This window comes from Patella vulgata, chromosome 8 (genome assembly GCF_932274485.2).
Source record: "Patella vulgata chromosome 8, xgPatVulg1.2, whole genome shotgun sequence".
In the NCBI taxonomy this organism is placed as follows: domain Eukaryota; kingdom Metazoa; phylum Mollusca; class Gastropoda; family Patellidae; genus Patella; species Patella vulgata.
In genome coordinates this window covers 25,578,004-25,600,748 of record NC_065886.2, presented here as the reverse complement: position 1 = coordinate 25,600,748, position 22,745 = coordinate 25,578,004, and the positions used below count along the sequence as shown (strand labels likewise).

The 22,745-nt window shown below is 33.7% G+C and overlaps 1 protein-coding gene across 1 annotated transcript; it reads left to right on the top strand.

Moving 5' to 3' along the window:
* The first annotated feature begins 1,856 nt into the window (after positions 1-1,856).
* LOC126830049 (kinesin-like protein KIF3A) lies at positions 1,857-21,724 on the top strand. The gene is made up of 10 exons (XM_050560266.2): positions 1,857-1,958; positions 3,216-3,323; positions 15,416-15,584; positions 16,312-16,456; positions 16,810-16,894; positions 17,573-17,678; positions 18,209-18,348; positions 19,692-19,889; positions 21,071-21,245; positions 21,591-21,724. The coding sequence occupies exons 1-10, from the start codon at positions 1,953-1,955 to the stop codon at positions 21,722-21,724; spliced, it is 1,266 nt and encodes a 421-aa protein (XP_050416223.2). The 5' UTR covers positions 1,857-1,952.
* Positions 21,725-22,745: the final 1,021 nt, after the last annotated feature.

The following is a 22,745-nucleotide window of genomic DNA, read 5'->3' as shown; positions in this document are numbered from 1 at the left end:
ATTGAATTTCACAGCAGGATTAAATAGATGATTAGATAAAGAACTGACAGTTTCCAGTAAAATAATTAAAAACTAGATAATGTAAATGGAATAAGCTGGAAATTTCAGTCAAATTGCTCCACTCTGAACCGAGATATTTGCGATTGAATTTTAGACCTAGCCTCGATCATCATTACTAAAGTCGGTACGATAAAAACAAACATTGTCTCGATTTATCCACTTTTGGATTTAATCATCAATGAGCGTCGAGCAGAAAATCGGATTCAAATCCAGTAAAAATCCGATGCATAAGATGGCATCGAGAGCTCTTTGTTTATTTATTTCGCTAATTGAATTTAGGAAAATTAAATTTTTTTAAAAAAAAAATAGGAAATACCTAAGGCCAATACACTAACCGTTACCACGAACCCCATTGGCATTTATTCTTTCACAAGTCTGCTCTAAGTGCTATACTCCTCCTTCATTAGCGCACAGAATCGAATGACCCTTTGTAAGGAATACCAGTCCCTTTTGATACTTGTTTTTCATGACTCGTAGGTCATTTAGTTCTGGATTGTTGCTAACTATGTTCATGTTCAGATCTTCAGCACTTAATCATAATCTCTCAACCATTTGTCAGTGTATAGTATGTCATGGCTTAGATATACGTCTAATCCATTCTAGCATCTAGCATGTGCCACAGAACAAAGAAATTTCCCGGCGCAGCACCCCCACCCCTAATGCGCCCTACGTTTGGCCTGTCTACCCTCCTTCGGAAGCCTAGCATGCCTCTGACCCCGGGTCTTTGATTTACAGAGAATGACTTGCTGGGGTTTACATTTTCGGCATAAATTAAGGTTAGCTCACACATAAACTGTCACAAAACAACCAGAATTAAGATGAATTTTGTCAGCTGCAGTGATATTTTCTCGGTGACGACCTGTCACGCAACGCATACCGATTTTTGGTCATAGACATTTCCTATGGTTAAGGCTTAATTAATTTATTTAAGGGTTCACTCATTTGGAAATAATTTAGCAATACAAACAGGAATAGGGCTTTGGGGAATTGACAAATACATCTTATTTCGACTATTGGTACAACGATTCAGGAAGTAAATCAACCTTGCACATCACGAAAAGAAGAGTTGAGTTTGTAAATTAAAGTTTGGGAGCCACGGTGGTTCAGTACGTGAGTAAAATGTTGGCTCGCTATAACCTAATGGTTTCGTGTTCGATATCTGTGTTGACCGAGAAAGTTTATCAGGATTTTCCGATGTGATCCCGTTGACAAAGAATAAGAGTTCCTCGGTCAACAAATATTTTATCGGGATGACTTGGATATAATTTATGATAGGTCTAGTAGGTGAGACCTGTCACGTTCTTCAAAAATTAAATCACCTCTCACAGCAAGCGTACACCACAACATACATTTAATTTTACGTAGAAATGCAAAACAAATAAAAATGTCTGATTCAGAAACGACAAAAATTAATATAAAAAAAAACACTGTAGAATGGACTAAGCAGACGTAAACGACTACCATTCAACTGTTCCATGTTTAACCGAACATAATTGATTAGATATTTATCGATAAAACAAATTTAATAAAGTGCTTTTAGACCACATAATAACTTAATAATAATTCTTCGCAAAAGCCAGCCCATTCTTCTTGAATTTGTTTTGGGGTTTTTAATACTCAGATGTGCAACAGTCTTTACACATAAGTACTTAAAGTAGTACATATTTTTGGATTAGATAACGAACTGACTTGTTCAGCCGTCGCAACGGTTCTAGGGTAGTGGTTATAAATAGAATTTATGTCATTATGTGTTGCTGTAATTTTAACCAATCAAAAGGCTACATGTTATTTGTTCCAGAGCTGTAAATGCCTTATTGAGAATGTTTTGATTAGATGCAGGGTTGGCTTTTTAGAAAATTTTAGGACAACCAAGGGATAGAACATAGCTTAAAATGCTGGTTTGTAATGCCTCTTTTATAGATTGTTAGAAAAATGGGATTGTATACATGTTTTCTTTTTTAAAAATGACAACTTTCGTAGATTTACCGTACATTGCAAGGTAAAATGAAAGTAGATGTCAGTTATGTTTACTTCAACTCTTAACTCAAAATGGTTCATTAGTGATAGTAGCAGCATGGACCTTATAATACATCCATGGTAGCAGTCATACCCGGGCTCTAATAACTACAAATTCTATAAAACTTAATGTATCCGTAGCTTCCCTTGCTTAAAATTTAAAATCCTTTGAACAATTTAATATCCCCACTATATTTAATTATAACATTTTACAATGATTAAGATTAAAGGACCTAAGTCCGTAACTCAAAATCCTCCAAAATCTTCGACATCGAAAACACGAATTATTGGTCAACTTAAATCAACATTGATGATGTAAACTTACCGGGAAAAGATGAGCTTCTGATATCCGATATTTAAGATAAAATAATTTTGTTAACATTGGTACACGAATCGTGTACCATAATGCACTTCAGCCCCAGTTGTATTGAGAGACTCGAGGGACGAGACTAGACACATTGCACCAAATCAAATGGAGTTATGTAGACTAGAATAACTAGACGCTAGAAATTTGCACTCGATTGAGATTGCTGACTTATTTCGCCGAATATAACTGATTTTAAATTGGAGTAAAAACGGAAACCATTAAATGTAAATCAGTTAATATACATTCATATTACAGTATTATATGCGTTGCGACCCACTTTTGTGAATTTCTAGGTCCCAAATGTTAGCGATTTAGCTCCTTTAAGGCAGTACCGTAATATTCTTTTGGGGGCTTTTAGTAATTGGCTAGAGCAAGTAGTTATATCTAAGCTTATCATCTATTTATGACTTTTAATCCAACTTAAAGTCTCAATACTGTGTCACATAATAATTAATATCTAGGCCGACGGGACCTTATAATATTATATAAGGTCCATGGTAGGCCTAATACTGAATATAAAAACTTACCTCTTTTCTAGTCAACTTTCAGTCTAGAGGAATAAAGAGTTCCTTTATCCAATCATCAGAGGTCATAATATCCTGTGTAGTTATCCAATTCCACAAGTTGAACTGTAAAACAGTTTGATGCCAGTATGTTACCGGTAGTATCTTTGGAAAACTTTCTAAGTAATATTGTTGGTTAGAATGTCATCAGGAATGAATAAAATTGACCTATCCTTTGTATTTTAAACACTGTGTATTTTTTTTCCCAGGAAACAGCTGGTAAAAGTTTGAGAGAAGTAGATAATGTACGAGTAGCTGTAAGATGTCGCCCTTTAAATGAAAAAGAAAAAGCAAGCAATTGTATAAATGTTGTTAAGGTATGACGATTGTAGACATAATATGGAATAAAATCCATACTTGAGTAAAGCCCATGAAACTGCAAAGGATGTCTTACCCAATACCATCTAATACTTACCTTATCCAACAAGTTAAATGTTACTCTTTGATATTCTGACAACTTAACATCTTATATCCGAACAGTCAAAAGCTTGGTGCAAAAGTTGATAACTAGTTTACTTCTTTTCAATTATCTTAACTGCTAACACATTTAAACATACATATCATATCCATTTATTTTCCACAAAAGCTTTTTTTGCTGTCTATTTTAAGAGATTTCACAAAAATCTTCACAAATAACCAACAACAAACGGTGAAACACGAAATGACCCATATTGGTGCTATTTGGCAAGATGCACATTACAAACAAGATTCTACACGTAACGAAATCAAGAGACTATTTAAAGGCGATCATTTTAATCTGATTTTACTATTGTATGTATGTCTTACCTAAACAACGTCAAACCCTATTTTAATTGATGTACAACTCTTACATGTATCTCCAAAAAAAATACATACATGATCGATAGAAATATTGTACAAAAATACACTTCGTTTTGCGTAAAACAGGGATCCTCAAATACAAATGAGGAGGATATGACGTCGTATGCATGTCAAACTATCCCAACATGGCGTCGAAAAGAAGTGTTGATAAATGTGATATTGGATAAAACTGTTTCACTGAACAACTTTTGTTTGTCAGATTTATTCAATACGTATTGCAATATGGTGACATCACAAATTATGCCCAAAATAGTCTCAAACTACATTTTGATAACTAAAACTGAGATGGTTAAGCATGTTTGTTGTTCCCCCACAGATTGCCACCTCTGCATACACAGACAGTATGCAGCTTTATTATTGTCCCCCGCCTTTCGAAGAAAGCAGGGGACTATTAAAATGGGTTCGTCCGTCTGTCTGTCTGTCCGTCTGTCTGTCCGTCACACTTTTTGGGACACAATAACTCTCTTCCTAATTGAGCTAGAATGTTCAAACTTGGTGTATGTGTTTATTAGGTCAATGCCTTGATGGAGTTCGAAGATGAGCATTTTCCGCTTAGGGTAAGCAGAGATAAGCAATTTGATTGGTTGATGCTTTGGGACACGATAACTCTCTTCCTAATTGGGCTAGAATGTTCAAACTTGGTGTATGTGTTGATTAGGTCAATGCCTTGATGGAGTTCGAAGATGAGCATTTTCCGCTTAGGGTAAGCAGAGATAAGCAATTTGATTGGTTGATGCTTTGGGACACGATAACTTTTAATTGAGCTAGAATGTTCAAACTTGGTGTATGTGTTTATTAGGTCAATGCCTTGATGGAGTTCGAAGATGAGCATTTTCCGCTTAGGGTAAGCAGAGATAAGCAATTTGATTGGTTGATACTTTGGGGCACGATAACTCTCTTCCTAATTGAGCTAGAATGTTCAAACTTGGTGTATGTGTTGATTAGGTCAATGCCTTGATGGAGTTCGAAGATGAGCATTTTCCGCTTAGGGTAAGCAGAGATAAGCAATTTGATTGGTTGATGCTTTGGGACACGATAACTTTAGTTCTAATTAAGTGAGATTGATGAAACTTGGTGTATAGATTTATTATATGAATACCTTAACTAAGTTCGATAATGAACATTTTTTGCTGAGGGTAAGCAGAGTGATAAGCAATTTGATTGGTAGAAACTTTGGAACACAATAACTCTCCTTCTAATTGAGGTAGAATGTTCAAACTTGGCATAGGTGTCTATTAGGTGAATGTTTAAACTTGATGTATATGTAGATGTTCATTAGGTGAATGTCTTGACTGAGTTCAATAATTAACATTTCGAGCTGAAGCTAAGCAGAGCTAATCGATTTCATTTGTCGATGGTTTGGGACAAGATAATCTTGATTCTATCTGATAGAGAGTGATGAAACTTAGTGAAAAAAATAAATGTGCGATTAATTAATATGTGTCATCTATTTATTTTGCAATTTCGGCGGGGGACATCAGCCTCACTGTTGGCTTGTTTATTATAAGAGTATAGCAGATCGAGGTTGTGTACTTGTGTAGTTAACCAGATATCAAAAATAAACTGTGTGAATGTGTGACATGACAATCAAAAATCAAATCACATTGTGAAGAAAACAAACTGTGAAACCGATATCATTTTTGTTTCGTTATTAAAGAAATAACGTATTAATTTGCGTTGTGACAATTTAATAGTTTATTGGTATAATTAAGTAATATGTACGACAAAAGTGATGGTCAATGACTCACTATTCCAATGGGCGTCCTCGCTGAAGGAATTCCCACCAGGCGTCGCCAGTAAAAAGGCGGTTCCATGTGACCATGTCGATGGTAAAAGGACCGTGTTTTGACGTATAGGGATTAAATTCCATATTAACGACAAAAAATAACGTTTATCAACACATCAGTTCGTTTTGAATGTACATTAAAACAATGCTGTGCGGTATACAATGAGGTCACGTGGGACCGGCTCCTCTTTGAAATTATGTCCCTTTTCTAGCGAGGACGCCCATTATCTCCCTTGATCACCCAATAGGAACAACCCATAATACTGCTTTGAAAAATCAAGCCATTTCTGTAAAAAAATTGGCCAATATTACCAATAAATGAGATAAAAGTACAATTATTTGAATAACAACACATGTTGGGTTTTTTTGTGAACAATACATTATACATTCAATGTTTAGCCATATTATTTACATGTATAACTAGGTATTTCTGATTACCAAAAAATGTTTACTCTTCTTATAGGAAATAAAAATATTTTATGTACAAGCTAAATCTGCATATTGCAAGGTCTTTCTTTTGGCTTCAACTGTTAAATAAATTATTAATTTATTCACATGCCAAGCCCATAATGAACTGTCTTGACAGTCAGATGTTCTTGATTTTGAATGGATTGCAACACAATTGTCATTTAATAATTTAATTTAAAAATGAATAATCAAGACTTTGTTTATTATTGTAACAATGGTACTTAACAATCAAGACTATATCTGGAAACCTTCCAACATTAATAACTTTGCTCAGAACAAGGTAGTTGCCACTTTTATATACCAAAAACCTTGAAAAGTGACTTGTAGAAAATCGTCTATTTCTCTCGTACAAGTTAGAAACCATTTTCTGGTATCTGTATGATCGTATGGGTTCAATCTATTTGCTGATTGGAATCAAATATCATAATTTTAAAAACATGACAAATCAGACTCATTTGAATAAAATATGTTTTGAAGGCTAAAAATACAGTTTTTGCCAAAATGACGTTACTTTTGGTGATAATGAAAATCTTAAATTACTTGTATGAAATCGTAAATGGCATTAGGTATCACACAGTGAAAATTTCATGAAAATCGAATAATAATTGACACTTTTATGGACAAAAAACCTTGAAAAGTGACCTGTTGAAAATTGCCTATTTCTCCGCAACTGAACAAATTAGAAACCATTTTGTGATATCTATATGATCGTATGGGTTCATTCTTTTAGTTGATTAGAATCAAATATCAAAATATTAAACAAACAACCAATACGACTCATTTCAATAAATTATTTGTTTCGAAGGCTATAAATACAGTTTTTGTCCAAATTTCGTCATTTTCGTTGACATTGAAAATGTTAAATTGAGTTGAACTAGTCACAATTAACATTATGTATCAAATGGTGTCACTTTTATGAAAATCCAAAAATAATTGACTCTTTTACAGGCACAATAGCGTAAAGAGTGACTCATGCAAAACGATACTTTAGATGTTTTGATCCGGTCACACCCGACGTGGAAATCCCGAATGTTGCAAGAGTATCGATTTTTTTACTGTCCTTTTTTTAAAAAAAAATATCGAATATTTTTTTGACTACTTCCTATTAAACTGTGACGAAGTTTCGAAATTTCAAAATTTTCAACTGCTATCGTCCGAGAAAAGACTCAGGGTTTCTGAAAATGTCATTTGTACAGAATTGACGAAGCTACGGCTGTTTTTTAATTTTTATGCACCACTTCCGGTCTGCGCAAAAGTTCCAAAAATACTTTATCAAGTAACCACCACATGGTTTCCCGATAGAAAATTGAACCCCAGATCGATATCTGTTTTCGATCATGGAAAAATAGGCTCCCACGGTAAATAATAATAATAATAACTAGACCTGCAAGCAGCACTGAACTGGCTTTCAGGAATCAGACAGGAAGTGTGTCATACAATAGCCCATTTATCGAGCTACCAAACGATACTTTAGATGTTTTGATCCGGTCACACCCGACGGTGAAATCCCGATTGTTGCAACAGCACTGATTTTTTCACTGTCTTTTTTTTTTTAAATTATCGAATATTTTTTTGACTACTTCCTGTTTACGTATCATTTTCGGGATAGATTTAACAAGTGGTATGGGAACTTAACTTCCTGTACCAGAACTTTCAGAAAGATCCATTGGACAGTTTTACCTCCCTTAAACTATTAGAAGCAGATTTACAGATATAACGATTTTTCGACTTTTTTCAAAGATTGTGGCCCGTTTGGACCATTTATACTATATTGAGGAAGTTTAAGAAAGGAAATAAGAGAGGTTTTCGAAATTAAAGCGCCTGAATAGGCTCCAAAATGGAAAATAATAGATTTTCAGCGTTCCATTATATATTGCCTAACCCGCGAATTTTTACCACTTAGATGTCACAAGATCGTCCATTGTTCAATCTATCTAATGACACTATAGTTGTTTTGATTCGGTAAAATCTGGCGTAGTAATCACTTTTTTCGCAAGATCACCATTTTTTTCACTTTTTACGGTTTTTTTTCGGATCATTGTCGGGATAGCTTTAACAAGTTGTATGGTTACTTTACCTTCTGTACAAGAAGTTTCAGAATAATCCATTCAGCTGTTTTCCAAAGAAAGAAAATTAGAAGATCATTTTCAGTAATTTAAGGATTTTTCAACTTTTTTCCAAGATTGAGGTTCTTTTTGGACCACTTATATTATTTCAATGCTTTTATTTTTGGGCTCACGCCATAGTCCACCGATAGGACTCTGAGTAAAAAAAGTTTAAGAAAAAACTTAATTTTCGTTTTCGAGAAAATGGCGTCTCAAAATGCTCCAAAACAGAAAATACTAGATTTTCGGTCTACCATTATTTGTTTTCTAGCCATCTAAATCGTATCATTCAGATGTCATATGATATTCCATTAATGGAGCTATCCAGCGACACTTTAGTTCTTTTGGTCCGCTAAGATCTGATGGAGAAATCAAGTTTTTCGCACGAGCGCTAATTTCTTTTAAACTTTTTCTTCATTTTTTTAATACGTCCGGTATGGAGATTATTGTCGGGATAGTTTTAATAACCAATTTGGGCAATTAGATAGCCACAGGGCTCTGTAATGATATATTACATTATCTGATCAGATAAAATGGCCCTGAGAAAGTGTTCAAAAGTGCCAAAAATTCAAAAATGTCAAAATATTGAAAATTAAATTTCAATAACTCAATACATATTATACATCGTTAAAATCGTAATTAGGTCAGCTATCTGAATGTGTAACCTTTTCGTAAAAATCTGATTAAATAATAAAATAATATAGCATTTTCCAAAATTTCACGATTTTTCGACTTTTTTCGATTTTCAGTCCCTTTTTTATCCTATCCAGACATTTCAAAGACTTATTGGATGTTTTCATGCACAAGACTACCGAAAGGACTCTCGCTAGAGAAAATTAAAAAAAAATTGTAGGTTAAGTTTTTGAGATCAAGGCGTCCAAAAACGCTCGAAATCAGAAAATACTTGATTTTCAGCTTGTCATATTTTGCTGCTTGTTCATAGTATTCGTATAAATTGGGCATCATACGACAGTCCATTCCTCGGGCCACTCAACGAAAGCTTAATTCGTTTAATCCATTGATATTGGACGGAGAAATCGAGTTTTTCCCCAAAACACCCATTTTTTTCGAAATATCTATCATTATTTCGACTAGTTCCGGTTTCCGGATCATTGTTGAAATTGCTTTACCAACCGGTCTGACTATATAGCTTTATGTTCCAGTAGTTTCAGAAATATCGATTTATCCTTTCCCAAAAATATAAGGGTTGGGAAATGGTTAAAAAATTCGAAAAAAATCGAAAAATAAAGGGCGATAACTCGGAATGAATCTTATATTTCTGGAATCGGATGGTCTTCAGGTATCCAAAAATGTAGGTCAAATTTGACAATTTTGAAAAATGACAAAAATTGTCTCGTAAACAACGTATTTTCAAAATTCGAAGGACAAAAGCCATAGATGATTGTTCGAAATTGAAAAATGTGAGATAACCATTATCTCGGAAAAGATTTGGGGTTTCCGAAAATGTTACTTCCGGTATGCGCAGAAGTTTCAAAATTGTTTTATCAAGTAGCCACCACATGGTTTCCAGATACAAGTGTTGGTTCCAGATCGATATCTGTTTTCGATCATGGAGAAATAGGCTCCTGCGGAAAAAAATAATAATAATAATAATAATTTTAGTAAAAACAATAGTCTTTCAGACAAAAGCCTAATAATTTTAGTAATCTCAATAGGTTTTCAGTGTGAAACCCTAACTAGACCTGCAAGCAGCACTGAACCGACTTTCAGGAATCAGACAGGAAGTGTGTCATACAATAGCCCATTCATAGAGCTACCAAACGATACTTTAGCTGTTTTGATCCGGTCACACCAGACCGTGAAATCACGATTTTTGCAAGAGCACCGATTTTTACTGTTTTTGATATCGAATATTTTTATGACTACGGTTTCACCACCGGTGCCACGTTACCCTAAACATATGTCACTTCCGGTACCAATGAAACCATTAAACAGGTTTCCACATAAGCATTGCACACATCAAATAAAATGGACGCCGAATCAACCAAATCCAGCAATATCAATTCATTTTATACATTTGTTACATGTAAGTGTACAGTACTTCCGGTGATAATGAAAATGTTCAATTAGTTTTATGAAATCAGAAATGGCATAAGGCATCACATGGTGAAAATTTCATGTAAATTGAATAATAATTGCCACTATAGACCAAAAACCTTGAAAAGTGACTTGTATAAAACCGTCTATTTCTCTGCAACCGTACAAGTTAGAAACCATTTTCTGGTATTTGTATGATCGTATGGGTTCAATCTATTTGTTGATTGGAATCAAATATCATAATTTTAAAAACATTACAAATCAGACTCATTTGAATTAAATATCTGTTTTGAAGGCTAAAAATACAATTTTTGCCAAAATGACGTTACTTCCGGTGATAATGACAATCTTAAATTACTTGTATGAAATTGTAAATGGCATTAGGTATCACACAGTGAAAATTTTATGAAAATGAAATAATAATTGACACTTTTATGGACCAAAAACCTTGAAAAGTGACCTGGTGAAAATCGCCTATTTCTCCGCAACTGAACAAGTTAGAAACAATTTTGTGAAATCTATATGACCTTATGAATTTTATCAATATGTGAATGTAAACCAAAAGTTAAAAATACATATTAAATAATTCTTGGTTGAAAAAAATATTGATTTTAAAAGTTAAAAATGCATTTTTTGACAAAATGGCGTCACTTCCGGTGTCAATTTTAAATTGTAATCAATTTGATACAACGCATACTTGCTTTTTGAATCAAATGGTGTCACTTTTGTGAATATCCAATAATAATTGACTATTTTACAGGCAAAATAACGAAAACAGTGACTTGTGCAAAATTGTCCATTTCTAGGTAACTGCTTATATTACAAACTAATTTAATATACATTTTCTTCGTATGGATTATAGCTACAAGTTTATAAAAGTTACGTAGAAATATTTTAAAATCTGAAAAGCCTGAATGGGTTGTAAATAGGTCAATTTTACACCTTTTTTCACCTCTTAATCGAATTTGCTCGAAAATGAAATCGAAATTAAAAAAAACGATCCCAACATTTTGTGCGCCTTTAAAGGGCACACTCTTTTAGTTATATCAGTTTCTTAAAAGAATAATATTTGCTTTCGAAAAATGGTACCTAACTGTCAAAATTGTAGTTTTTGGTAAAATTAAGCCACTTCCGGTGCAGACAGATATCTCTATCGGTAACAAAAAAAATGACAATTGAGACAACGGAGTATATGAACTTTGGTTTATACAAATCAAGCAATAAATAATTAATCTAAGAATGAAAAACTGAATTAGCCAATGGCGGCTAAGGAAAATTACTGAGACAAAAAAATTTCACATTTTTGCCCAAGTCAGATGACTCGTTAATTTTGTGTAAAACATGACTAAAAAATATTCATAAATAAAAAAGTTTTTTGTAAAAATTTAAATTTTCAAATTTCGAACAACAAAAGCCATAGATGAATGTTCGAAATTCAAAAATGTGAGATAGCCATTGTCTCGGAAAAGATTCAGGGTTTCCAAAAATGTGAATTGTTTTAGAATAGGTAAAGAATTGGCGAAACCACGGCCGCTTTTTGATTTATTGCTTCCGTTCAAAATTCGGCCACTTCCAGTCTGCGCAGAAGTTTCAAAAATACTTTATCAAGTAACCGCCACATGGTTTCCCGATAGAGAAATAGGCTCCCGCGGTAAATAATAATAATAATAACTAGATCTGCTACTGTCCCATGTAGATATGAAAGCTTTCATATTCATCGTCACGTGACAAGGATTATATCAAGTATCTTAAAAGAAAAAAGAACAACAAAAAATAATTATCAAAATCGGTGAAAAAGTCGCGAAGTTACAAGTCTAAATATAGTGAGAAACATTGCACCCGGGCAACAAAATAATCTGAAAACTAAAGGGAAATAACTGAGAGTTGGATTGCTGTAATCGGAATGACTTTCCGTTCCAGAAGTTTAAGAAAAATTAATCAAGCCGTTTAAAAACGGACGGATGAGAACATGAAACGAAAATAGCGGGAAAGAACTAAAAAGGGGCAGGAAAATATCAAAAAAATAAATGAAATAACTTTATACGGAAATAACATTGTTTGAATCAGATTGACCTTAGCTGTTCGAATATTTAGGTTAAATTTGTAAATTTTGAAAATTAAAGGCATAAATTGTCCTGTAAACAACTTTGTCGGTACGTAAAAGGTCAAAGGCGAAATACGAAATTTTGAAAATTTTCAAACACCCAAAAATCGATCTTAATCTCAAGCTATCCTGAAAAGCATTGAACATATTACAGCCTATTGTGGTTTATTTTCACGTCTGTTCAAGTGGATTTTTCACTGTTCTTCATATTCAATTCCAAATGGAGACCATCAGTTGACCGAAACTCTTTTTTTTAATCGGATCAAAATGGGTGTAAGGCACAAGGTCCGGGGTGGCAATGGGCGTATTGTGTCCAAATTTCATGGTTTTCGGACAATCGGTGCCGGTGTCGTGGCGATATTCCACTTTTTTCGCACTTACTGAAGCCGTAAATGGCGGAAAAAGCCGAACGACAGGAACCGTGTGAAAAACAAACGACCTGAACGAATGCAGGTATCGCCTTGAATTTCTCAGGGCACCTAGGTACCAGCGTGAAAAGTTCCTCGCCGGAATTTGGTAGTCATCATTCCTTTGGTTCCAGCGTGCCGCATGCGCGAAGTCAAAAGAAATTACGGCCGATTTGGGGATCTTGGGTATATTTTGGAGTGGTTTGGTATGTGACGGAGGATCGGGGACCCGGATTGATTTATTATAATAAGCGTTGAAGAATGAGCAAATTTTCGCTACCGGGGTTGATTTGCTCTGCCCAGGCAACGTTCCGTTGGGTCGATTGCCTTCAAATTTGCACGGGATGTACCTTGGGATTCAAGCTATCACATATTAAAAATGGAAGAGTCTGGAATTCCGAGAACGTTGAAAATAAATTCGAAAACCACCACCACCGATCAAAGTTTTTTTGCTTAAAAAATTGCCGTATTTTATCGAATTTTTATTGTTCTTGATATCTAAGCATTTTCTCCTTTTAATATGTGATAAATATCATCGCGGCGCAGCCAACCGCTAGAAATTCCAGAGATTTGGACCACTGGAAGGATGCCTCAGCAGTCAAAAAAGGTCAAAATAGGCGATTTCGGTTTCTATATGTGGATACATCGTTGCAGTCATTTTAAAAAATTGTCTTTTAAGGATAATGTGTATAGTACTAATACCTATCACATACAGGAGAGGCGATAAAATCTCTTTGCATTTGCAATTTCAAAATTAATTAAAACCAATATTAAATTCCGAAAATCGTTTTTTTGCTAAACTCTTTTTTTTTTTAATGGGATCAAAATGGGAGTAAAGCACAGAGTCCGGGGTGGTAATGGGCGTATTGTGTCCTAATTTCATGGTTTTCGGACAATCGGTGCCGGTTTCGCGGCGAAAATCCACCTTTTTTCCCCTTATAGAAGCCGTAAATTGACTTAGAAAAAAAAACGACCTGGAGCCGTGCCAAGAACAGACGACTTGAACGAATGCAGGTATCACCATGAAATTTTCAGGGTACCTAGGTACCAGCGTGAAAAGTTCCTGGTCGGAATATGGTACCTTTGGTTCTGGCGTAGCGCATGCGCGAAGTCAAAACCAGCTAAACTCAAAGCAACCTTGTCGGCACGGAAAACATCAAAGGCGAAATTCAAATTTTTGAAATATTCAAATACCAAACATTCGACCATGAGCCAGGCTATCCTGAAATGTATTAATTTCGGTAACAGGAGACAGATTCTCTAAGTCACGACCAATCGTGTGGGTTTTCAAGCCCATTAATGTGGACTTTTCACTATTTTTCACTTTCAATTCAAAATGGCGTCCATCAGTTGACCTAAATCAAAATTCTACTGCCTACATTTTATGGGCTTTCCTTCAAGGATTTGGAAAATATAATTCCTTTGTCTGTAAGTAAAATATCAAAAAAGCCTTAGCGATATTTCACATTTCAAGATGGTGGCACTTCCGGTTTGGGTTACAAACTCCATTTTTTGTGTACGCATCAGTAATTACTTGTCTAGTATCAAAAAAAAAAAGAAAGGTCATTCTGACCTATATTTCGATGATTTTTTTGAAAATTTTGATCCTTAATTTCATTAAGGGGAGATAATTTAGCAAATTTATAATCATTTTTTTGAAGTCGCATTGGTAAGATCTACTTACATGCTAAATTTCATGAAAATCGTACAACTATTAAAGAAATTGTCAAGTTGGTTTCAACTTCCGGTTCGAAATCACAGCGACGAATTTTCGAAATTCGAAAATCTGAATCTGCAGATTTGTAGTAATTGTCTCAAGGTACTCAAAGAAAAAAGATTTAGTAAAATAGGTCAAATAGTCACAAAGTTACAGCATTGTAGGTCAAATGCATTCGTTCGTAAAATTCGGTGATTTCGGATTCGTAAAACGTTTTGAAAATATATTTAAGCAAAAGCTGCCACTTAATTTTGGGGGGGGGGGGGGGTAGGTCAAAGTTTCAGAAAGATCCTATGGTTAGATTCTGAGAAATCCGATTTGCAGAAAGTACACAAAAAAAAAATAATAATAATAATAATAATCTTAACAAAAACAATAAGCTTTCATATGATATATGAAAGCTTAATAATAATAATTTTAGTAATCTCAATAGGCTTTCAGACGAAAGTCTGAAAGCCTAATAAGAAGAATAATAATCTTAACAAAAACAATAGTGTTTCACACAAGCTACGCAGTGTGAAACCCTAATGATTTCTGATAATTACTTAATGGGTTGTTACTTGTAATCAGATTTTAGTGTGTTGTAAATGTTTTCATTACTGGAAAATATGCGACAACCGTTGTTGACTGCACGGATGACTTAGCTGCTGTAGATTTCATTACCTGGCAACCTATCTTTACAATCTGACGAACATCTACAATAGTACACAGCCCTTACTTTCAATCACATGAAGTATATGTTTCTCAGATAGAAAAAAGAAGCACCCCAAGCTTCCCCTTAATTTCCATTTATAGCGGGAAGGGGCCGATTAATTCTGGTCCTTCTGCTCCTTTAATTCCTGAATAATATATTTTATTGAAAAAAAATCTAAATATATGTTTTTTTCTAGCTTATAAATTAACCAAATATACTTTCAATTTCAGGTTGATTCTGTGCAAGGGACATTCACTGTAAAAAATGAGAATGCAGCCCAAGGAGAACCACCGAAAACTTATACATTTGATATTGTATTTGGACAGGATTGTAAACAATTGGATGTGTATAATGTGATAGCAAGACCTGTTGTTGATTGTGTTCTAGAAGGTTTTAATGGTAAGTTGAATGTTATGACAAGATTATGTTCTTTAGTGTTCCTTTTTGTAAACTACTGAAGATACCAGATTCAGAAGTATTTGCACAGTTGTGATTTGTAAGGATTATCCATGGGATAGTCGATAATGTATGCATATTATGGCATTAAGCCATTAGCCTGGTAAAATGTCCATTTGAACATTCAGTGTAGAAAGTAAAATACAAGTTAGTAGAGCTGGCAATGTTTTTAGAATTGATTATTGCATGTCTGCCCCAATCATAAATAGCTTGGAATTGATCTTGCTGATTTTATGCATATATTGATTAATTACCAGCGATAAATAACTCTGATTTGGCCACTTGCTAGCAAACAGAACAGAGGCAGTGTGTTTTATATTTTATATCCATTGTCAGATCACTTATCTAAACGATCCTAAATAGATCCCTACCCATACCTCTTCACTACATGCTTGTTAGAACTTTACTGCAAAAATTATTTGTTTGGTATTATTTTGAAGATAATTGATTCTGAAATGTTTACATAGACATGTATATTCATGTTTATCACTACACACAGTAGGACATTAAAACCCATTTCATTTCGTACCAATATTTTTGCACATCACTACAAGTTATTCTAAATGTTAACCAGTCACATTTTTTGTACAGAATAATGTTATACAAACACTCTTTTTTTATTCCAAATTGGAATATAAAGTATAGTCATTTTACTGTATTGTATTTTAAGGTACAATCTTTGCTTATGGCCAGACAGGAACGGGTAAAACTTTCACTATGGAAGGTGTAAGAGCTGTACCAGAACTTAGAGGGATCATTCCAAATTCTTTTGCTCATATATTTGGAGCTATTGCGAAAGCTGAAGGAGACATCAGGTAAAATTTCTTCTGTCAAATTGAAAAGATTTAAAGAAATTTCTTCCCTGTCTTATGGTTTAGTGAGGTCCTTATAGATGAGTCCTCCGGTTTTATAGGCACACATTGAAATGTGGTTGTATATTGGCAGCGTCCATACAAAACTGCCAGTGTGAGGCTAATTTTCTCCTTGGCTGAAAAAGGTTCACAAACATATTACGTTTCACTGTAAAGTCAAGGCCTCCATGGATTGTTGTGGTTTTTCTTTTGTCGGTAAAATCCCGCTTATAATCATACCTGCGCTTCCAGTCAAATCATTGGTGCATTTTCTTTGCATCTTAGTATATAATGTAACTATATTTTCATTTTTTTAGGTTTCTAGTACGGGTATCATATTTAGAAATTTATAATGAAGAAGTCCGAGATTTATTAGGAAAAGACCAAACACAAAGATTAGAGGTAAGCTTTCATGTTTGATTTTTATATGTCCATATATATTGTCGTCACCATCATCTATCCACAATTATGTGAACACTCAACAAATCAGAGTACTAGTAAAATTTTTATCAAATTCACAGGATTGCTCATTTTGTCGTAAGGAAGAACACTATCGATAATAAAATATCTCTCTGTTTACGGTCAAGATAGGAAACTTTGTAAACATAATATAGGACATAATTCTTGATAGAAATTTTTAAAACCTAAGTGGAGAAACCTTCAAAATTTTAGGATTTTAAATTTGGAACTGGTTTTTTGGATTTTTATATTTTCATTCATGATTTAACTTTTTAAAGCTTGATGGGATGTTCATTGCAGTTCCATAGTAAATTTGGTAATAAAGTACATTAATTACAATGTCAGCCTATGGAAGAGCCCTATCATCGAAATTTAAACAAGTATTAGAATAAGTTAAAGCAGCTAATATCTGACTACTTGCTTTGAATGGAATCTTTGTATTTGCCTGATTGACTTAGAATTAAAAATAGGCATGTATTAAGAATTATGGAAGAAAAGAAGAACATAACCAGTTAGGAGTACTTTAGAATTGAGTTGTAGGATAAGCATGTTGTTTCAACACCTGAACAGTAAAAACCAAATAATAATGTTATTTAATGTAGAATGATTTTGTATATGTAGGTAAAAGAGAGACCAGATGTAGGCGTTTATGTTAAAGATTTATCAGCATTTGTTGTTAATAATGCTGATGATATGGATAGAATAATGACACTAGGAAACAAAAACCGTAAGTATTAGCTCTGGGTTTGGGTTCAAAATTTGAAGAAAAGGTGATTAGTCAAAATACAATAACTAGTTTTTCATTTTTCAAAATATGTTAGAAGGCAGATTTTATGAATTTGTTGTCCTCTGCATGTAGTCTGACAAAAATCGCAAAGGCTGTATGGCGTAAAATGTGATTGTTCATTGATTATTTCAGTTTTGACACACTACAAATGGTATATAGCATAATTATGAGATAGTTTTGTTTAAAAATACTTTTTAGCAATTACAGACTGTATTTAAACTTTATTAGTAATTCAGTCAAATAAACAAAGACACCACACAAACTATCCCCATAGAATTGTTCCATGCTTTCTTAAAAGTTCTAATTTTGATATAATTTGCAATAAAAGTATTGTAGTCATTGTTCAAAGGGAGATAACTACTATTATGTTCCCTTTCATTGTTGGCTACTAATTGTATCCTAAATTAAACACCAGCCAACATTAGTCTGAAATCACACAACTATGGATGAATTACAAATTTTATTTGTAGGACATGTTGGAGCAACTAATATGAATCAGACTAGTTCTAGGTCACATGCTATATTTTCTGTAACTATTGAATGTAGTGAGAAAGGTGCAGACGGACAGCAACATGTCCGTGTTGGAAAACTTCATCTTGTTGATTTAGCTGTAAGTAAAGCATTTCGCCTAAATATACTAATGGTCAATTTGACGATTGTGATTTGTAAGCTTAGATAAAGTTATATTTTGTTTGAATTAGATTATTACAAAGAAAAATGAATGAAGTTGTACTCCTCCAGATGTACAAGGTACTGTAGGTATGATTTATATTTGAATCATGACAATACTTAAATATAGAGAATCTGGTAGGAATGTAGGGAGTAAAGCTAGTTGGCATAAAAATCCTAAGGGTTCTTCTTGTTCCATATCATATTATTTACAAATTGGAAATAATACAAGTCACTGTCAACAATAACCATGGCATATCTGATATTTCTGTGTGATTTCCATATTACTAGTTTATAAAGCCCGATAACACTGAGCCAAAGATAACAAAAGTTTCATCCTATTGAATTTGAAACTACTTCTTATGTATTATATTGATCAGAAGGGTTGTTCAAAACTCAGTTATTTTAATGATCCATTAAACTCTTTAACAGATCGTTGTCTTGCTAATTTGTCGTTTGTTAACTGTCCGTTAAATTTCTGTTGCTGGAAAGTCAATATTTTCATTGTCCGTTAGCTATATAACAGACTGATTAAAGTTAATCCAAGAGAAAACTGTTTGGTCATTGGCTGAATTTTAAATATTTAAATTCAATGTACATGTATAACAACTTCATAGAAGTTATTATTAACAAGATAGTGGGACAAACTCTCCAGAATGTTCTATAGAGAACTACACTGGTATTCTATAGGACATTTTTCTAAGGGGATACTTCAGCTGACAGCCGACTAATGTTACCGTTAAACAGACTTTCACACCGTTAAAGTTAATGATCTGTTAACTTTTAATGTTAATGAGTTGTTATAAGTTAACAGAGGCCGGTTGCTCAAATGGAATAGGCCCGCATCGCCCAACCCTCTAGAATGTTCTATAGAAAATTACATAGGTACAATGTAATCTCTGACTTTTTGCTACAGCCAACTAATGCCATCATTAAACAGATAACGGAGACCAACACCTCCGTTAAATATAACGCCAAGTTAACTACACGTTAAAGTTAACGGGGCTTCCAGCAACAACCTTTCTCTCCGTTAAAGTTAATGATCCGTTAACTCCATGTTAACGGATCGTTAAAAGATAACAGAGCTTTGAGCAACCGGCCCCAGATCTTTAAACAACCGGCCCATGGCCATACTACAAGATGGCTACAAGAAGGAATTTATTATAGAATATAAGTAGCAAATAATTTCAGGGTTCCGAACTTTAAACAACCGGCCCATGGCCATACTACAAGATGGCTACAAGAAGGAATTTATGATAGAATATAAGTAGCAAATAATTTCAGGGTTCCGAACGTCAAGCTAAAACTGGTGCATCAGGTATGAGATTAAAGGAAGCAACAAAGATTAACTTATCACTGTCAACACTGGGCAATGTTATATCAGCTTTAGTGGATGGTAAAAGTAGCCATATTCCCTACAGAAACTCAAAATTAACCCGATTATTACAAGATTCCTTAGGTGGCAACTCTAAAACAGTTATGGTAAGATTTGTTTCCTCGATAAATCAGAAGTTTATTTTTTTATTGTCCATATTTATTTTATTGTCCCACGCCTTTCGAAGAAAGCAAGGGACTATTAAAATGGGTATGTCAATCCATCGGTCTGTCTGTCACACTTTTTGTGACACAGTAACTCTCCTTATAATAATTTGAGCTAGAATGTTCAAACTTGGTATAGGTGTTTATTAGGTGAATGCCTTGAAGATGAACATTTTCTGCTTAGGCTAAGCAGAGATAAGCAATCTGTTTGGTTGATGCTTTGGGACACGATAACCCGTGTTCTAACTGTGATGAAACTTGGTGTATAGTTTTATTATACCAATACCTTGACTAAGTTTGATAATGAGCAGATTGGTCGAGACTTTGGAGCTCAATAACTTTGATTCTAATTGAGTAAGATTAGTGAAACTTTCTTTATAGTTTCATTATATCAATACCTTGACTAAGTTTGGGGCTAAGTAGTAAGTAGAGACATCAATCTGATTGGTCGAGACTTTGGAACATAATAACTCTCCTTCTAATTGAGGTAGAATGTTCAAACTTGGTGTAGGTGTTTATTAGGTGAATGTCTTGACATTGTTCGATCATGCACATTTTTCACTAAGGCTAAGCAGTGAGAAGTAATTTGACTGGTTGAGACTTTGGAACACGATAACTTTGGTTCTAATTCAATCTGATTAAAACACAGATCCTATTTCGTTTCATTTTTTATAGTTCAAAATTTCATTTTACTTGTCTTTACTACACTAGGATCTGGAAGAGTTGTTATATAACCTGCGTTCTGGATGATGTGAGGGATTAGCTAATGAAATAGTCTGTTACGGCGCGTTTTTGCGTGAGGTGCACTAGTAACATCAACACTGATTGGTTAATTGAATGTCTGACATCATAGGTTCAAAAGCCGTTTGTATGAGCTCTGACACGACCTTCCCTTCCAGTACAATCGGTCATATCTTGTCTGATCTTTTTGTCGTAGAGGCCACCGAAAGTATAAAAAAAAAAACGAAAAGAAATATAGATCTGTATTTTAATCAGATTTGTTCTAATTGGGTGAGAGTGATGAGTACCTTGACTAAGTTGGACCCAAATTGATGTCATTTGGTATCATTAGTACTTATAATGACTCTAGTAATTAATGAGTTTTCATTGTATTATTTTTTTAGATTGCTAATATAGGTCCTGCTGACTATAACTATGATGAATCTATCAGTACATTGCGATACGCTAACCGTGCAAAAAGTATCAAGAATAAAGCTAAGATTAATGAAGATCCTAAAGATGCTTTATTAAGACAATTTCAAAAAGAAATAGATGAGTTGAAAAAACAACTAGAAGATGGTATGATTTATTACTTATTTTAACTATAAAAAAATACAGTTCTAATTGGCATCATTTTCGTCCTAGAATGGAGTAATGGTTTTGGCTTCTTTTTTTTTGTTGAAATATCTTGTCTAGCCTATCCATTAAGAGATAGTGATTAGTGATATGCCATGAAAATTTTGTAAAATACATTTTGTTATACGTGTACTTGATATTCATAAAGCTTTAATTGCTATTATTTATCTTCAGATTGCTTTTGTTTCAAAAAAAATTGAAGTCTTCTTAATTAATTATATTTCTGTGAAATTAACCGTATAATGTATATAGATTTAATATAAACTAGAATATATCTCTATAAATCAGGTGTATCTGGTAGTGAAGGTGAATCAGAAGAAGAGAGTGAAGAAGAAGAAATAGGAGCGGATGGAGTTGTTAGAAAAAAGAGACGAAGAAGTAAATATTCTTTCATCGTTTCTTTCAAATCAAAAGGCATATGAAAATGTCTTCCTTATCATTATGTGTACTTTTGTGTTCTAATAACTTTACTACAAGATATAGATAAAACAAATAATACAAATAAGAACACAGCACAGTTCCTAAAGAAGATATCAGATTGAACAGAAAATTCACAAAAAATATTAAACATACATTATGCAAGAGCTAAATCTGCCTATTGCAGGACTGGTCTTTCTTTAGGCCCGAAATGTTATTTAAACATTTATTAACAAAACAAGACCATAATCAACTCTCGATGGCATCGGATGCTCAAGATTTTAACTAGATTAAAATGGTTTGCCATTTAAAAATTTAATTTAAAAATGCGAAAGCGAGGCTAAGTTGTGAATATACCAGTGTGCTAGTTACCACTATGCACACATCTTGTCAAAACAATAAACAGTGATAATTTGGCTCAGAATGAAGTAATTTGGCTGAAATTTTCAATATTTTCTTTTTTTAACATCTATTTTTGAATTATTACACCAAGAATGACCAACTCTTTATTGAACTCTTAACTAATGTATCTTGAATGAAATATTAGATCTTAATTCTGCCCGTGTTTCAATTGTTGTTTGATGATCTCACAATATAACCATTCAGGGGAAGGATTGCTGTATGTTAAACCCAGAATGACCGAGATGTGTCAAGTGGATCAATCCTCATTTTCTTTCTCCCATCATGACAGTTTTATTATCTTTCCAAGATTGATTTTAAAATGATTTTAATAGTTATTACACTCAATATTCTTGAAACTATGGAAGAATGGTGACCTGGCTTCTATGTAGGAAATGAAGCATCATTGAAAATTGGTATTAGAGTGAACAGAAGATCCTAACACCCCCTCAGAGGATTAAAATAATTACATTATTCCTGTGTGTCTTCTAAAGAATCCTGTCATTGCATATAACTAAAATGATATTAATCCTTATAATCTAAAGATATAACCAGCAAATGATCATTTATGGTAAAAAGTAGGACACTAGCTAAAAGTATAACATAGCATTGAGTCCTTTGAGTAAT

Coding starts and splice junctions, on each gene's coding strand:
- LOC126830049 (XM_050560266.2), top strand. Junction 15,585..16,311: donor TGTTCTAGAAGGTTTTAATG/GTAAGTTGAATG, acceptor TTGTATTTTAAG/GTACAATCTTTGCTTATGGC. Junction 16,895..17,572: donor ACCAAACACAAAGATTAGAG/GTAAGCTTTCAT, acceptor TTGTATATGTAG/GTAAAAGAGAGACCAGATGT.